The 15,870-nt window shown below is 45.7% G+C and overlaps 1 protein-coding gene across 4 annotated transcripts in view; it reads right to left on the bottom strand.

Annotated features, from left to right (window-relative positions):
• Positions 1 to 14,111, bottom strand: part of tmcc1a (transmembrane and coiled-coil domain family 1a) — a 54,500-nt gene extending 40,389 nt beyond the window's left edge. For 2 of the 4 annotated variants that reach the window (XR_011785504.2, XM_071924544.2), the window contains exon 1: positions 3,428 to 4,099. Coding sequence is in view for 3 of the 4 variants with exons in the window: in XM_071924544.2 (XP_071780645.1) it covers positions 3,428 to 4,099 (672 nt within the window). In the remaining variant the exon portion in view is untranslated. Of the gene's footprint in view, positions 1 to 707; positions 836 to 3,427; positions 4,100 to 5,352; positions 5,399 to 14,041 lie in introns of those variants that run through there. The other 2 variants (XM_071924545.2, XM_071924547.2) reach the window with 2 other exon arrangements.
• Between the last annotated feature and the right edge of the window lie 1,759 nt (positions 14,112 to 15,870).

Here is a 15,870-nt window from a genome sequence, read left to right as displayed (position 1 = left end):
GATCTAATGCTGAGTTTCAACACAGCCCCCTACTCTCTTTAATAGTACTACCACCAAGGGATAGATATATCTAATTCATGGACAGTTGTAACGCACAGTAAACTAGCCTGTTATGGCAAGCGAGTCATAAAAGCTCCCCAACCAGCAATAATGAAACATAATGTTTACCAATAATTACATCCCTTGGCAACTGATCGACTTTATTATGCTGCTACTTTAACAGCTGCAGCGCGAGTTACTGTTTAACACGAGCCGAGATAAAGTGCAAAGACCGACAGCTCAGTTAGGTCAGATAAAAATAAGTGATAAAGGAAGAGTGGAAGAGAGGAAGAAAATCTCTATGTATCAGACAAAGTTGATGTACACAAACTGCAAGAACGACACTTTCTCCCCATCCAACAATGGAGTTAAGTTTTAGCATTTATAACTTTACAGTAAGACTGTTGTCCTGAACGACGGGCGCACACAAAGCCCTGATCCAGCACCCAAAAACACAAACACCTGACACAATACGAAACAGCAGGCAGACAGAGAGAAAGAGATAGAGAGAGAAAGAGATATGCAAAAGAGTCACACAAGCATTACGTAGATAACGAAAGGCTTCACAACAAGCAGAACTTTTGAGTCAGCTGGATGGAGCTGCAGCATGTAGACAGGAAAACACACGCAGGGGAGTTCAGGACTGAGTTTCTCTGTTTGAGACTTACCTTAGAGTACTGTCTGCGAAGACTGAAGCGCTGCACCATCCTGACTGACTGGCAGACACACCAACAGACGGACCCCCCGTTCTACTCCTCTCCACACACACTGAAGCCTCTCGCAAGTACACACCACCTCACATAGCACACTCCACATTCACATTCACACACACACACACACACACACTGAAGGCACACAAGCTAGCCTCCTCTCCAAACATCCAGGCGTGCACGCATTTCCCTCTGCCTCACACCATCAATCTAGTCCATGCTGCTTCATCTACTACGCAAACACAAGCGAGAAGAGAAAGAAAGGAGAGAGGGAGCGGGAGGTGAAAAAAAAGAGGGAGTGAAAGAGGGAGGGAGAGCCGGCAGAGATAACGAGAGCTCAGCTGTGTTACCCTCTACTCATATTCAGCTTGATTCCCAGTGCTCTCTCTCTCTATCTTTCTCACACACACACACACACACACACACACACACACACACAGGATTTAGAAGGCAGATAGTGGTGAGGCACGCGGTCTCACAGTCACACAAACACACCCTTCCACATTTCCTCCTGAAACACTATCACAGTATCTGTAATCAGAATACATTCACACACACACACACACACACACACACACACACACACACACACGTATGACATACATGCAGTGTACACATCACACACAGCCAACGCTCAGCTCTCACACATCTAGGACGAGGCAAGGTTGCCTCCTGCTTCCTGCCAGTGAGCTGAGGCTGGGCGGGGAGAGGAGGAGGGGAGAAGGGAGGAGGAGGAGGGACCAGCTGACTGTCTGTACCGGCTCTCTCCGGGGACTGAGGGAGGGGGACAGAGAGAGGGAAAGAGAGAAAGAGGAAGAAAAAGCAAGGGGGAATGGCTGCAAAGAAAGAAAGAGAAGGAAAGAAAGAGGGAGGGTGAAAATGTAATGACAGGGGAGTTGAGAAGAGAAGGGGAGGAGCAGGGAGATGGAGAAGTATGGCAATTTAAGGAGGATGAGCAAAAATTACATTTGTTAAGGTGTGGCTTCATAAAATTCTTTGAAATCATTCCTGGAACAATCTTGTGACACAAACACACACAAACACACACACACAGTCTGTGTCTGTGTAACCCCTGACCTCCACTAACAGCAGGGTGCCACGCACCTCCAAGGTCGACCATGCCGTTACCATGGAAACTGCAGTGGGGCGTTGCTCCAGGCAGCTTGCCGTGCATTTTGGGGTAACCACGGCGACCGCTCAGATGACCTGAATGACATTGCTGCGCTGGCTGAGACAGGGCTGTGATGTTAGCTAGAGATGAGTGAGACAGGTCATTATCCCCGCCAAGGGCGCGCAGAGAGATGTTGATGGTCATCTACTGCGTCTCCATCACAGAGACAGGAGTAATGGAGCACAGATGTCTGGCTGTCAGCCCGGCTCTGTCATCCCAGGTGAGGTCATTCACACAGGACTAAGGATGCTTGATTGCAGGAGGAAGGAGGGGGAGGGGGTATATTAAATTCAACTCACAGATAAGCTGTCAGTTATCAACACCCTCTGGACTAGACTTAATGCCAACAGCTGGATTGATAACCGGCCATCATTCTATCTGTGGCACACTGATACTGATACGAAAGTCTTTGCCACGGCTTATTTCATTAAGCCAAGGATCAGTCTAGTCTACCACAAACATGAGCTCATAATGCAAACACAACCTCCACATGAACCAAGCCCAGCGCCGCTCACAGCAGGTAGCTGATCTGACAGTGACCTCTGGTGGCAGACAGAACTAACTGCACTCTGAAATACCTAAGGCCGTCAAAAACGATAAGGGTAAGAATAGAGAATAGATTGCGCAGGGATTTTAACAAATCAATAGCACTAACAAAACATATAAATAATGCTAGTTCACTTATTTTCCATGACAGTAGCAGCAGAACATTGCACCCCAAAGGCAATACATTTAATGATCTCTTGATTAAACACAATCCGTGCTTTTACAAAGAAGCGCAGCCTTCAGCAACCCAGTTATCCTATATGAGATAGGAATGTAATGGAGTTAGGACACTCTGGCTGGGAAACAAATTTATTTCAAGTAGATAAGCTGAAATGGCTGGTTATCTGAGTGGAATGTATTATGATGATAAAGGGCTTTGAAAATACATTTCGTGTCTTCATAGCAGCATTTATTGTAAGCCAAAGGGAAAATGATTCTAAAAGGAAATGCTTAGTCTGTCATTTGCTTTGACCATTGGTGCTCTGTAATACCTGTGAGTGTGTGTGTGTGTGTGTGTGTGTGTGTGTGTGTGTGCGCGCTTGTGTGTATTTGTGTGTATGTTTTATTTGTTCACGTGTTGCGTACACATCTGGCCTCAGCCTGGATTAGTTAGCTGCTGTTCATGAGGCATTTGAGGACAGGAGCGCAGCTTACATATCATATCAAACTGCACACACACACATAGAGAATGTGATTTCACATCCCTTTGAGAAAAAACTCACTACTTGTCATACAAACAACTTTGTACTTGATCAAAGTATTGCGGTCAGCTTTGGGGAAAACGATGCCACACAGAAGTAAAGAACCTATCCATGGGTTCACAGCTAAAACAGCAGGTAATCTTACAACAGCAGCAAGGTGAATCTGAACCTTTGATTGACAGCTCATTTACAGACGAGGAAAACGGAAACACTGATCTGCCTCTTTAGTGATAATATGATTGACGGCTGATGTCACTCACCCTTTCCGTCTCCTCCGTTGACTGGTACCCTGATGACAGCACCACGTCTCCGGCGGTGTATCCAGGGGCGGGGCTGCTGGGTGTGGTGTCGGTGGTGGAGGAGGAGCGCGGGCGGCTGGCATGCTGCTGCGGATCGTGGGTATTGCGGCGGTGGGGAAACTGGGGGCTGCCTCTTAGCAGAGGATCGCGGTCTCCGCTCCCAGACCCCGACCACGTCCCGGACCCCTTACTCCGCCGACTCTGCAGGCTGGTCCCACGCCTCATCATGCCCGCGGGGGCTGAGCCCTGGCCAGCTGCAGAGGGAACCACAGGAGCAGAGAGGGGGTCAGAGTCGGGACAGCAGGGTCCCGAGGCGTCCTCAGGGGCAGAGGGCGAGGTGCCGCCTGCTGACACCACAGAGGAAGACGAGGAGGAGGAAGAGGAGGTGATGGTGGACCGAGAGAGGGAGAGGCGTTTGCGCTGCTGCTGGAACAGCTGTTTGAGGCCCTGGCCAAGAACCCCCATGCTCTCCCTGGCGTTTTGGCTCATCTTACTCATGGAGGGATGCTCTGACTGGGACAAGGCCCTCCTCAGCCCAGGGCCCTGTGACCCCCATGCCGCTCCTCTAGCCTCGGGGCCTGAACCTGGGCCCGCCCCCTCTGGCTCCCCTTGACTGCCGGCCCCCTGCTGCATATGGCCCTGACGACCTCTCATGGGTTGCAGGATGGGGGAAAGCAGGGAGGATTATAGAAAAGTCTACTCTCACTTCCCTCTCTAGCTGTCAAACAGGCAGAGGATAATGACTGCAGGGGAGAGAAGACTAGAACACAGTAGAGTACAGTAGAGGACAGTAGTAGTGGACTGTCTGGGAGAGGGTCGGATCGGCTCAGTGGCGGTCAGAGGGTCGAGTCCATAGAGGAAGCATGCATCTTTGATTCAGGAACAAGTAGCCATGCTGGTCTAGCACAGAGAGAGAGGAGATGGATTATGAGAGGCTGGAAAGTTGCCTAGACCCAGTCCCATGAATCATCAGCTTGTACTCGTATTCACTTGTGACCATTTGAATTTTTGCAATTTCGTGAGACTGGCAGTGGTTTCCTCTGAAATGTACGGGCATCAAGCACTGAGCTGGACACTAGAGATGGGACGATATATCCATATATCAATACATCGCGATACAAAAATGTGACAATACGTATCGTGAGGCAGAATCTGCTGTAGTAATCACAAATGAGATGGCTTGCCCATCACAATTTCACAAGCTCTCCACTGAAATTATATTATTTTCATTTTGTAATGACAATTTTAAATTGTTTACATTATAGCAAGCCAATGCCATTGCTAGAAAGATTTGTGGCTCAGAAATAAACATAATTCTGTATTCATACTTAATACTGCAGTCATACTTTGTTGTCATTGAACTTTTGTTTATTACATCATATCATGGTTGTATCAAATCGTGAATCTCATATCGTGTATCAAATTGTATCGTGAAATAAGCATATCGTCCAGTCCCTACTGGACACTGTTAATCTGTGTTTACATGTACTAAAGCACCTCTTTGCTACTGTTATTAATAAGGAACAATCTAGGCTGAATATCACTGGTCGACGATGATATAAGGAAAGCTGCCCCAAAAACAGCTGTGCCAGTCCTCTGAATCATTCAACATTCAAATAGACACATGATTGATGAGCAAATACAAGTAAAACAAAACAAGCTGGATCCAGGTTAGCAGGAATGATACACAGACAACAAGATGTAGCATAAATGGATTCAAAAGCAGGCAGCTACATGCAGGCTGAGAGAAAAAACGAAAAAGCCTGAAGAGGAACAGGTCGGAAAGGCACAAGAAGCTGTGAAAATGAAGAAAAGGATGCAGAGAGGGAGAGGATGAGAGAGGGAGAGAGATAATGACTCACATAGGTAGAAAAAAACCCACCTACCATCAGCCCAACTGTCAGCCTAGTATGACTCACTCCCCTGGATTACCTGAGAGAGAGGTGGATAGAGGGAGATTGGAAGAGACAGGGTTAGGAAACAAAAAACAAAAAGAGAGGATGATATCAAGACTCAGTACTTCAATGGAGTCACTGACCTCTAGATACTCAAACAATCAGCCATCTCTTCCTGACTGCAATCAATAATCACTTTCTCTGTGAGCTGTGAATATATGCTGCATATTGAACAGCACGTGTGACACTGTGTGACACGACTCCCAATACTGTGTGTGTGTGTGTGTGTGTGTGTGTGTGTGTGTTCCTCCAGGAGCTCATTTGCTGTCCCCAAAGACATCCCTTCCTCACCTTGTGGCAGTATCTGGAGACAAGGGTTTCCACACAAAAAACAACCAACAGTTGCAGTATTGCAAACACAAAATGCACGATTGCCCCCTTCAGCCTTACACACTGCCAAGCTGAATCAAAGTCAGCGACCAAAACAACAAAGTAGACACCTGATAAAACAAGAAGAGAGGTTATGCGCAGGAACAGTGACACACAGACAGGCAGTCAGTCAGTTAGACAGGCAGTCAGTCAGGTAGACAGGCAGTCAGTCAGTTAGACAGGCAGTCAGTCAGTTAGACAGACAGTCAGTCAGTTAGACAGGCAGTCAGTCAGTCAGAGTCACCCTGCGGTGCCACTGGCTGCTCCCATTGAGGGCAGCAAAACAAGCAAGCCAGGAACATCCAGAGCCCTGGGGAGGGACAGTTGTATACGCAAACTATACTCCTTCAGCTGCACTGTCAAGTCATGAAAAATAACACATACAACGTTGGACAGACAGGCACACACACACACACACACACACACACACACACACACACACACACACACACACACACACACGCACTCAGGATTGCAAGAATGCAATCTACACAAATGCAGCTGTGATAAGCCTGACTCACATCACTGTTAATACAATCAACTGTTCAGTTTGACAATGGGTCCAGAGAGAGAGAGAGAGAGAAGGGGAGGGAGCATGAAGCGACTTAGTGCATCACACCACACACTGCCCATACTGTCACTGCAAAGGAGAGGCACATTCATGCACACACTTGCAAGCCCATGCACTTACACACACACACACACACGCACTCACACATTTACCTTCTACACAAGCTGATAACACAATTTCTCTGAAATGATGAAGATCCATCTAAACAAGATCAAGTTCACGATTAAGATAATCTATTCTGGTAGATCAACAGATTCAGTTCAGCAGTTATTAATGTGCGTATTTCGGAGGTGCTCTGTTAAGACGGCAGTGCCAGTGTGTAATCATCAGTTAAATGTTACTGTTGCCTGCCAGAGAAAGAGCAGGTGGTGAGCAGGTTCACTTTAGCCACCTGCTAGCTGGCTGCTCCCTCTAGCTGTAACAAATATTGTGCTGTGACACCTTCAGCATGGGCATTTCATACTAATAACACACCTTCAACCTGCTGTTGATGCTGGTTAGAGCTGGGAAATAATTATTATATTAATATTATCATTTACTGTCTATCAAAAGAATTATATACTCGATTAAATAAGATATCGAGTTATCGTGATACACAATTCTGTTGTCTACATTAATGATAAAAAGCAAATATTAACTGAAATCTCACACAAAATGAGATCTGAAGCAAAATTGTTTATATTATTTGAAAATGTTAACAATGACATTTGAGTATTATTTGAGTAGGAGTATAAATATGAGTTTTATATTACCATGCAGTTCAGTGCAATAAACATCAGTTTGATTATTTAATGTGATTTTACACATTTGGAGATATCGTTATGTCTCAAAATCAAAATACCTTCTTAAGGTTATTGTGTTATTATTTTTTTCCATATCTCTATATAGCTCTAGAATTGATCACTTCCTTGTAGAAGGTGAACACACATGCGCGCACACACACACACACACACACACACACACATGTATTCATGCGTCGTGAGCACAAACACACAAACACACACATACAGACACATACAGCTAGTAAGTGCCACTTTCTGACTGTCACCATGAAGTGTGATGGATTATGACGTAGGACTGTAGTGTTTTTTGTTTTGGAGCTGGTGAGGACCTACGTTAATCCTGCACCTACGTTAATCCTGTGCTGAAGCTGAAGCTGAAGCTGAAGCTGAACCTGAAGCCCTGCCCCAACCCCTGTCCCCGTCCCTCCCTCTGTGTCTCTAAATCCTCTCCTTCATCCCCAGGCTGATCCCAACGCTGGATGTTTTCTTGATTGCCTACGGTTTTATATTCAAACTAAATCCTCTTTCAGGAGCCTTTAGAGGACAAAGCTTTATTGTCAGACACGGTGCGTATATGTGGTGTGTATGTTTGTGCTTGTGTGTGTGTGTGTGTATGTTTGTGCTTGTGTGTGTGTGTGTGTGTGTGTGTGTGTGTGCTCCTGCATCATCATCTTTGTGCAATTCATTAGGCAAGGCCTGGCTTTCCACATTGATGAAGCGATGATGCAAAAAAAAAAAAAAAACACCAGATGGATCTATGAATGACGACTCTCCTGTCCTGCTCCGTTCTGACCCATCCATTTCACCACTGTGTTGTACAGTCATGACACCAAACCACCAGACCAAAGTCAGATCCATCTTCATGATCACGACAGCACACCAGACTTCTGCAAAAGACCACAAAGCTGACAACAGCATCCCTGTTGCCTCACACTCATTCTGAATTACCATATTGCTTTATTTCTGAGAAAAAACTGGGTGTAGCTTGTAAGTGTTTCTGGGGCCTGGATCAATACAAGTTGATTAACAGGCAACTAGAAGCAAGATGAACTGAAATTTTGAAAAAGTGTGGGAAAACAGCAATAGATTTCAAGTTCAAGTTTACTTTCCTCATTCCTCAACATCTCATGGGATTAACATTACGGATGCTGCGGTCAATTTCACTAATAACAATGTGATACTTTATTGATCCCCTTATGGAAATTCTCTTTTCACTCGCTCCCCTCCGCAGGGTGCAGGATGACCATAGATGCGCGCTGATGGACGGACGTACTTTGGTCTGTTTAAGCCCCGTCTCTGCGGCTTCAGCAGCAGAAACAGAGCGGTGATTATCAGAGTCAACAGGTGTCAGCAACAGCCGGGGTCGGCAGCAGCCTCCATGAGTCAGCATGTTTCTCCGAATCACCACAGCTCTGTCAAAGGTGAACGGGCTACGACCGCCTGGACAATGGCCTCTCTGGAACCTATCTTTGTATATACACACACACACATATACCCACACTCATGGCCTTGTCCCTATAGCTCTCCAGCTCATTCCATTCAGCTGAGCTGCCAGTCTTGCTGTCCTGCTGCCATTGTCTTCAGCCAGCTAAACTAGCGAGATGGCGATAGCACAGCAGAGGGTTGGCACTGCCAGACAGGCAAAAGACAACTCACACTCTGGAAATTTCATCACAGCGGCTCATTTTGCATATACTGACAAGCATGTGTAAATTAATCTAATGGATACAGGATTCAGCTGAATGAAATGAAGGGTTATTATATTAACTACCTGACAACTATCATCTGGTTTCTTCACCTCCCTTACCTCTTTGCTTCATTTAAACAAGCTCTGTAAAGTGCAAGTATTTTCCCTTGGTAAATGTTCACTTAAGCTTCCCAGAAAGGAAACAGCAGCAGCCTCATTCAGGCAAGTTATAATGAAGGAGATATGGCCCTGACGTAAAATCCAATCCATTATCATCATTGAACAAGGAGGGCTATCAAATGTGATTATTTAAAAAGCAGATTAAGTCCCACAATTACAAGAGTGAGGGTGGCAGTTCAAGCAGCTAAGTAACAAAGCAATCTGCAGTTTAGCATAATGTAACATTAATTATGTATGTTTTCCAACTGAAAGTGAGGCCACCCTCTGGGAAAATCAACACTGGGGTAATGTATTATGATCATTTGTACCACATTTTACCACAGAGTTTTCCGAACAAATTATCTGCACAATAAGTCAACCACTAGTTCTGCCTGGCGGTTCAGTTTGTCCACTTTAATTCTCCTCTTCACATAAAAAAAAAGTTGCAAACTGGGCATGACCCACACAAAGGGACGGTCAATCTGGCCCATGGTCTTTGACACTGAGGCAGCCATGTTGTTCATTGTTGAACATACAGTAGGTTGACTCAAAATATGGCCATAGCTTAAACAAGACCGTACAGTGTTCCAGAAGAGGCTGAAAGCTGACGTGGAACAGACTGCTCTTTGTTCCCTCTGAGCCACACACAGGCCCATCGCTGCTCTTTGTGCTGCGCCTCTTTCACTGACAGACACACATCAATAAGAGGGGAATTAGGCCAGAGAGTTCTGGCAGCGCTGTTTGTGTGCGAGTGCGTGGCACGGATGCGGGTGCGTGTATGTGTGTGTGCGTGTGTGCGTGTGTGTGTGAGTGAGAGCGAGAGAGAGAGTGAGACAGAAAGTGAAAGAAAAAGATAAAGAGAGAAAAAGGGAGAACGGGAATGATAGCATGTGGAAATGTGCATTTGCGTATACATTTGTGAGAGAGTGTGTGTGCGTGTGTTTGTTCTCTTGGACCAATGGAAACTGGACCATATCTCATTCAGCAGCTGCATAATGACAGCATAGGCAGGAAACAGGAACAATCGTTATTGTATTTGTGTGTGAGTGTGTGTGCTAGTGTGTGAGTGTGTGGGGTGGGGTGGCAGAGAATAGCGTAGTTGAGCGTGTCAGTTGTGACAGCGCAGGAGATGTCGTCAGCAAGCTGCAAAAAGTGTGATAACGGATACAACTCTTAGTATCAGAGGGGGAGAGCAAGAGAGAGAGAGACATAGAGAGAGAGAGAGAGAGAGAGGGAGAAGGGGGAGAGAGAAAGGGAGAGAGGGAGAGAAAGGGGGAGAGAGAGAGAAAGACAATTAGAAAGAGATGGCAGGCTGAATCAAAGGCACCCAATAGTCTGTGCTCTGCTTCGCCTGGCTGTGTTGGGTGCTGGGTGCTGGGTGCTGGGTTGAACCCGGGTGCTTAGTGCAGAGTGTGGCTGAATGAGGAGGTGAATGGGCAGGTAGTTCCCTGACAGAAGCAGGCACAACGCCTTATTGTGCTAGATGAAACCCACTGGGACGCCCTGCTGCCAAGTCCTCAGCTTTCCAGGAACAGGACAAACCAGAACACACACATTCATTTACACTTGCACATGCGGACGCAGAAACACACACACACACACACACACACACACACACACACACAAAGGGGACAACAGGTGTTATATTGGGTGTGAAGCTATTCAGATCTTTGTGGGAACACCTGTGTAATAATAGAGCCAGTGAGGTGGAAAGCTGTGTTTAACTCTGCAAGGGAGAGTGTAACCAAGTACGCTTGCTTATTTTCATTCTACAACTGACTACGTTCACCTGCTGTGGTCATGAACGGCCACAAATATCACATCACCTCCTCTGTAGAAACAACTGTATTCTCTTCTGAGGTATAGGTTGTGGAAAAGAGTTGGACAGTGGATAAATGTGGTGCGCAGGGCAGCGATGTGGAAGGTAACGCGAGGCCAGCTGCGAGTCAGGTTGGATGTTAAACACTATGCTGCGCTGTGCTGTACATTTCTTGGGAAAGCCTTGTGTAAGGAACACCTCTGCATCTGTGCTCAACGCTGCAGCGAGCCTCCCATGAATAATTGACCATGTGCAAGGGAACTGACACTGCTCCATGTTGACTACAACACAAGCGCTCAGCCCATTTAGTGTCCGACCTACCGTAGACTCACGACATGGGCATCTCATTCCCTTGCTGTTTACTAATAGGATTGTCTCAGTCAGACACAAGACAGTCATTGTCATAGGGGGCTTGTCTGCCAGTGGAGAGGAGGAGAAATTAGTAGAGTATGTACAACATGCCAAGCCCCGCAACCCGGCCTTCACTAACTAACCTGATAGGTGTTTACTGAAGCCAGGCCTCCACCTCGGCCAACACGGCTCATATTCCACCAGCTCTAGCATCATCAACTGTCGTCAGGCTGGAAACCACCTACACACCAGCTGAAATCTCATACCAGAGATTGTGTTAAAGACACAGGAATGGGGAATGGGAATGGGTCTCGGGGTCAAAGCACACTTTGTGCAGTTGAAGCGAGCATCCCGTCAGGGTATTTGGCCAGGGGGCATCTGCTTCTCTGTGGTGCCAGCAGGTGAGAACAACTTTACGCAATCAGATATAAATCACCCCCATCGTCGCCTATTTAAATAACCCCTCAGTCAGGTCTCTGCGCTCGGGCAACCAGACACCTCTCCGGCCCAGCGGGGGGTTAGTGGGGATCAGCACGTCCAAGCTCTGGTCCTGAAGCTGTTACTGAGAGCCAACTATTGGGCTCAACACACTTGGCTTGTGGGCCAACACTATCAACTCTACGCTGTGGGAGAAGATTAAAGTTGAGGGATACTATTCCTTCTGACCTCCAAACCTCAATATCCAGCCTTGATAAGTCTGCCATGGACGAGGACCAGAGATCTGTGATACGAATTCAAACACGGGAAACTACTGTCAAAAATGATGCAGTGCTTCTCACAATTCTTTATGCAGAGAGCGATGCCTACATAAGATCACATCGGTCAGAGTGGGTCAGTGAGTCTGACGTGGATAATCAAAACTTCTGTTATGAGTATAAGATAGCTGGCTGACTGACAGCATAACTAATATGCCACTATTAAGTCAATTGAAATGGTCCAACAGCCACTGGATTTATCAATTGCTAGTATTCATTTACAAATTTAATCTGTCACGATAGATGGCTCAATCTGATGAATCATGAACTTGGTTACAATAAAAAGCAGGTGCGGTTCACTTCACTCTACAGTCAATTATTTCATGAATGTAATTTTCCTGAGAGTTCAAATGTTGAAAAGAAAATTGTCAGAGGAAGGTTGTCACATCAAACCTATTAAGAAATAACAGAGGGAATTTTCTATCATTAGAAAATGAACTGCACTTTCTATTTACAACGTGAATTGATTGGACTGAAAGAGAATTGACCGCAGCCTTGTTTCAAAGTGTCTGACCCTACTTCTTTAATTCTTCTTCTGTCTCAGAGGGAAGCAGGCAGCTCGTTGCCACTAGAAACCACAGCCTTTATAAAGGAATTTCACCTTCATTCTGTAGTGTGGGAGTCAGAGACCTGCTGGAGAGAATAAAACCCATCCTGTCCACAGCTATAATCAAGAAGGTACAGCCGTAGCTGATACTCGTTCATCATTTTCTTATGACAGACAGTGGCAAACAGATGCCTTTTGATTGCAAAGGAGAAGAGCTGAAGAACACTTTCAGTCTATGGCATCTAAAATTAGCCGCACTAAGACACCTCTGCTGCCCTGTGGCCTTTCGTACAGCAAAGCCCTGCTGGAAGAGGAAGGTGTGCATGAGAGAGAGAGACACAGAGCGAGAGAGAGAGAGAGAGAGAGAGAGAGAGACAGAGACAGAGCAGGAGAGAGAGGGAAATGAATGTTTCCTCTCTGAAATACAGCCCTTCCTCATCTGCTGCAGCTGGACCTTTGGCTGAGGAGCGCTGAGCCAAATCGCCGTCTGAGCGATGCTACGGTTGTTCAGACTGCATTGAACTGAAGAGGGATAATCCTGTCAAACGGAGCCAAGTAGACAATATCCATACGTGAGACCAATGCAATTGTACCCGGATAATTTGACACAACTGCTTTGCCATATTTACTGTAAACAATCAGAGACTTCAACCCATGTACAGGAGATGTATAGTCACACACCGCAAGATCAAACAACACTTTATCTGCCATCATTCATAAAAAAACTAGTCCAACTACTAACAATAGTCCTCTCCCTCTTCCCTTCCTATAAAAACAAATAAACTCATTACAACAGGAGTCTGTACCTGTACTGTCTAACTATAACCATCACATTTATGACTTTATAATAGCTGCAATCCACTTGAATCCTGTATCTAAAGCAAACCAGCTCTGTTGTATAAGAGACAGGCTTTGTGTACACACGGCCAATTAATTAGCCTCTCTGACAGCCACGGCAACCACACAGCCGTCCGTGCAGAAGTTATCTTGCAGCATTGATCTGGGATACGCATACCTTCACCACATCCTACTCTGAACTGGTACATGAGGCTGAGAACAGATTAGTGGAGGAGGCAACTCCATCTTTAGAAAGCACTGAGTTCTATTTTGTGAGCAACACACACACACACACACACACACACAGACACACACATACAGACACATTAGATTCTCAATTCTAAGCTCAGCACCCAACCGGGCAGGCACAACGTGAGTGCAGCGGAGAGAGGGGAGGGAGGGAGGGTGCGGGGGAGGAGGAGGAGGAGGAGGAGGAGGAGGAGGAGGAGGAGGAGGAGGAGGAGGGCAGCGTCATCGCGGTGGTCTGACCGTCGGAGTGAGACATGAATGGCTGCGTCTGCAGTGCCCTGAAGGGGCAGCCGAGCTCTCAGCCACTTACTGGACTACGCCGAACAGATAGTGGGATACAGTAGTTATCATATCCAACCCCTCCATGTGTGTCAGTGTGTATTTACATGCGGTGCAGTGACAACAAACACAAGGTTATAAAAAGAGGTACGAGGCAAGAGAGGGGGAAACAGTTATCAGCATGGACGAGTAGAGTTAAGTGGATCAAAACAAACCTTCAGTCCATAATCGTGATGCTAGAGTGTCTTTCCTTGCTTGCAGACAGGAGGAAGACCAGCTGCATCAGGCCCACAGGTCTTCAACAAAGAAGAGAAAAAGAGAGACTGAAATTGTAATCCTCTAAATGCTTCCTTGGCACGCTGTACTCCCTGCGCCTGCCTGCCTGCCTGCCTGTCTGTCTATGTGTGTGTGTGTGTGTCTGTCTCCCAGACACTGAAAATAATAGGCTGCAGAAAAAATTGCTCCTCTGCATGCACAGCAAAGAAACACAAGGCGTCAGGTGTACTGGGGGTCCGGATGTCCATCCATCCCAGGCCATGAAATGTCTTTAGCCTGTCAGACTGCATTAGCCAGACCAAAATAAACCCTGCTATGGGTTTCTGCAAACTTGTGCAGGTTGCAAGCAACTGCCAGGCCCTGGCTGATACCACAGGCCTCTGACAGTAAGTGTCTGACAATATGACAGCATCACAGTTATTTAAAACAATATGCTTCATGATTAACTGGAAATAGACCCCTAACACAACTTTTAAGATTGCTCCAGTGTACATAACAAGTTACAAGACAAATTACAAAAAAAGTCAGCAACAGTATCTTAGTATATTTGCAGACAATAGCATGACATGTTGATATTCAAGTCCTAACACCTTGCAGGAAGACAAAACTGTCTGTTGTTATCCTATAGTAATCCTTAGAGGGATGCTCTTCAACTGCAAAACGTCCCCATAGGAATATTAGGATGATACCATAGGCGATGAAAAATACCATAAAGTACGACAAGTCACTATAAACTCACTACTGAGTACCGCAGTCATACTTTAACATAGTAATTTTTCGTTAGTGACGAGCCCTCGTGCATATTTTGAATTAAATAAAGCAGCGGTCAAAAATCATTAACTGTTACTTTTAACCTCAGTCGGTGTTGTCAGTCATGTAGCAATGTAACGGACACAGGTTGACAGCGCTGCAAGTCCCGTTACAATGTGTCATTGTACAGCGGAGGACTTGCTCATACGATGAAATATCTATATCGACACTCTCTAACAGGCTTCATCTAATGCAGCACACAGAACAGACACGCAAAAGCTTCGGGTAAAACAATCCGCAAACGCTAAACTAAACTAAAATAAAAATTTGCACTTACACGGGTGATGACAAACTGTTAGAGCTGACAGAGACGTTGGCGACCACCCCTCCTCTAGACTGCTGTCCGCACTCCCGCCCACTCTGACGTCAAGACGCACGACGTAGCCTGAAGGATGAGACCAAAGATTGTACTTTTGAAAAGATGATGCACTCCACAGTTTAAAAAAAAGAAAAGAAAAGGAAAAAAACCTAGCCCACCCCTCCGGTCTGCCCTTGTCCACGCGCTCTTCTACCGCGGATTTTAACACACAGACAGCATGAGCACTGCTGTTACTATAGCGACTGATCTGGTACAGACCTGAAGTATTTTTTATTTTTAACTACTCACCACATAAATGTAGATTGTAGCTCTAGGCGTTTACAATGCTTTCAGTTTCTGTGTAATTTGGTCCAGAAAATCTTGTTTCTAAATGTTTTTAAAGTATCTGCAACAGTTAGGCCACATCTTGCAACTTTTCCATTAACACCACTGCAATGATACAACAGGGGCATCTGTTTAAACTATAATATTAATGGATAGCCAGGTAGCAGGATAGCAATCTAATGCATACAGCAACTATATGTAAGAGGTTTTATGAATATTCATTAGGCTACTGACATCAGACATCACCATATTATGAAAGGAACATATGCATTTTTTTTTTTGTTTTTTTTGTTTTGTTAATTCAAAGACATGTCT

This window comes from Centroberyx gerrardi, chromosome 14 (assembly GCF_048128805.1).
Source record: "Centroberyx gerrardi isolate f3 chromosome 14, fCenGer3.hap1.cur.20231027, whole genome shotgun sequence".
Classification (NCBI taxonomy): domain Eukaryota; kingdom Metazoa; phylum Chordata; class Actinopteri; order Beryciformes; family Berycidae; genus Centroberyx; species Centroberyx gerrardi.
Note: the sequence above shows the minus strand (reverse complement) of the source record. Positions and strands in the feature narration are given on the sequence as shown.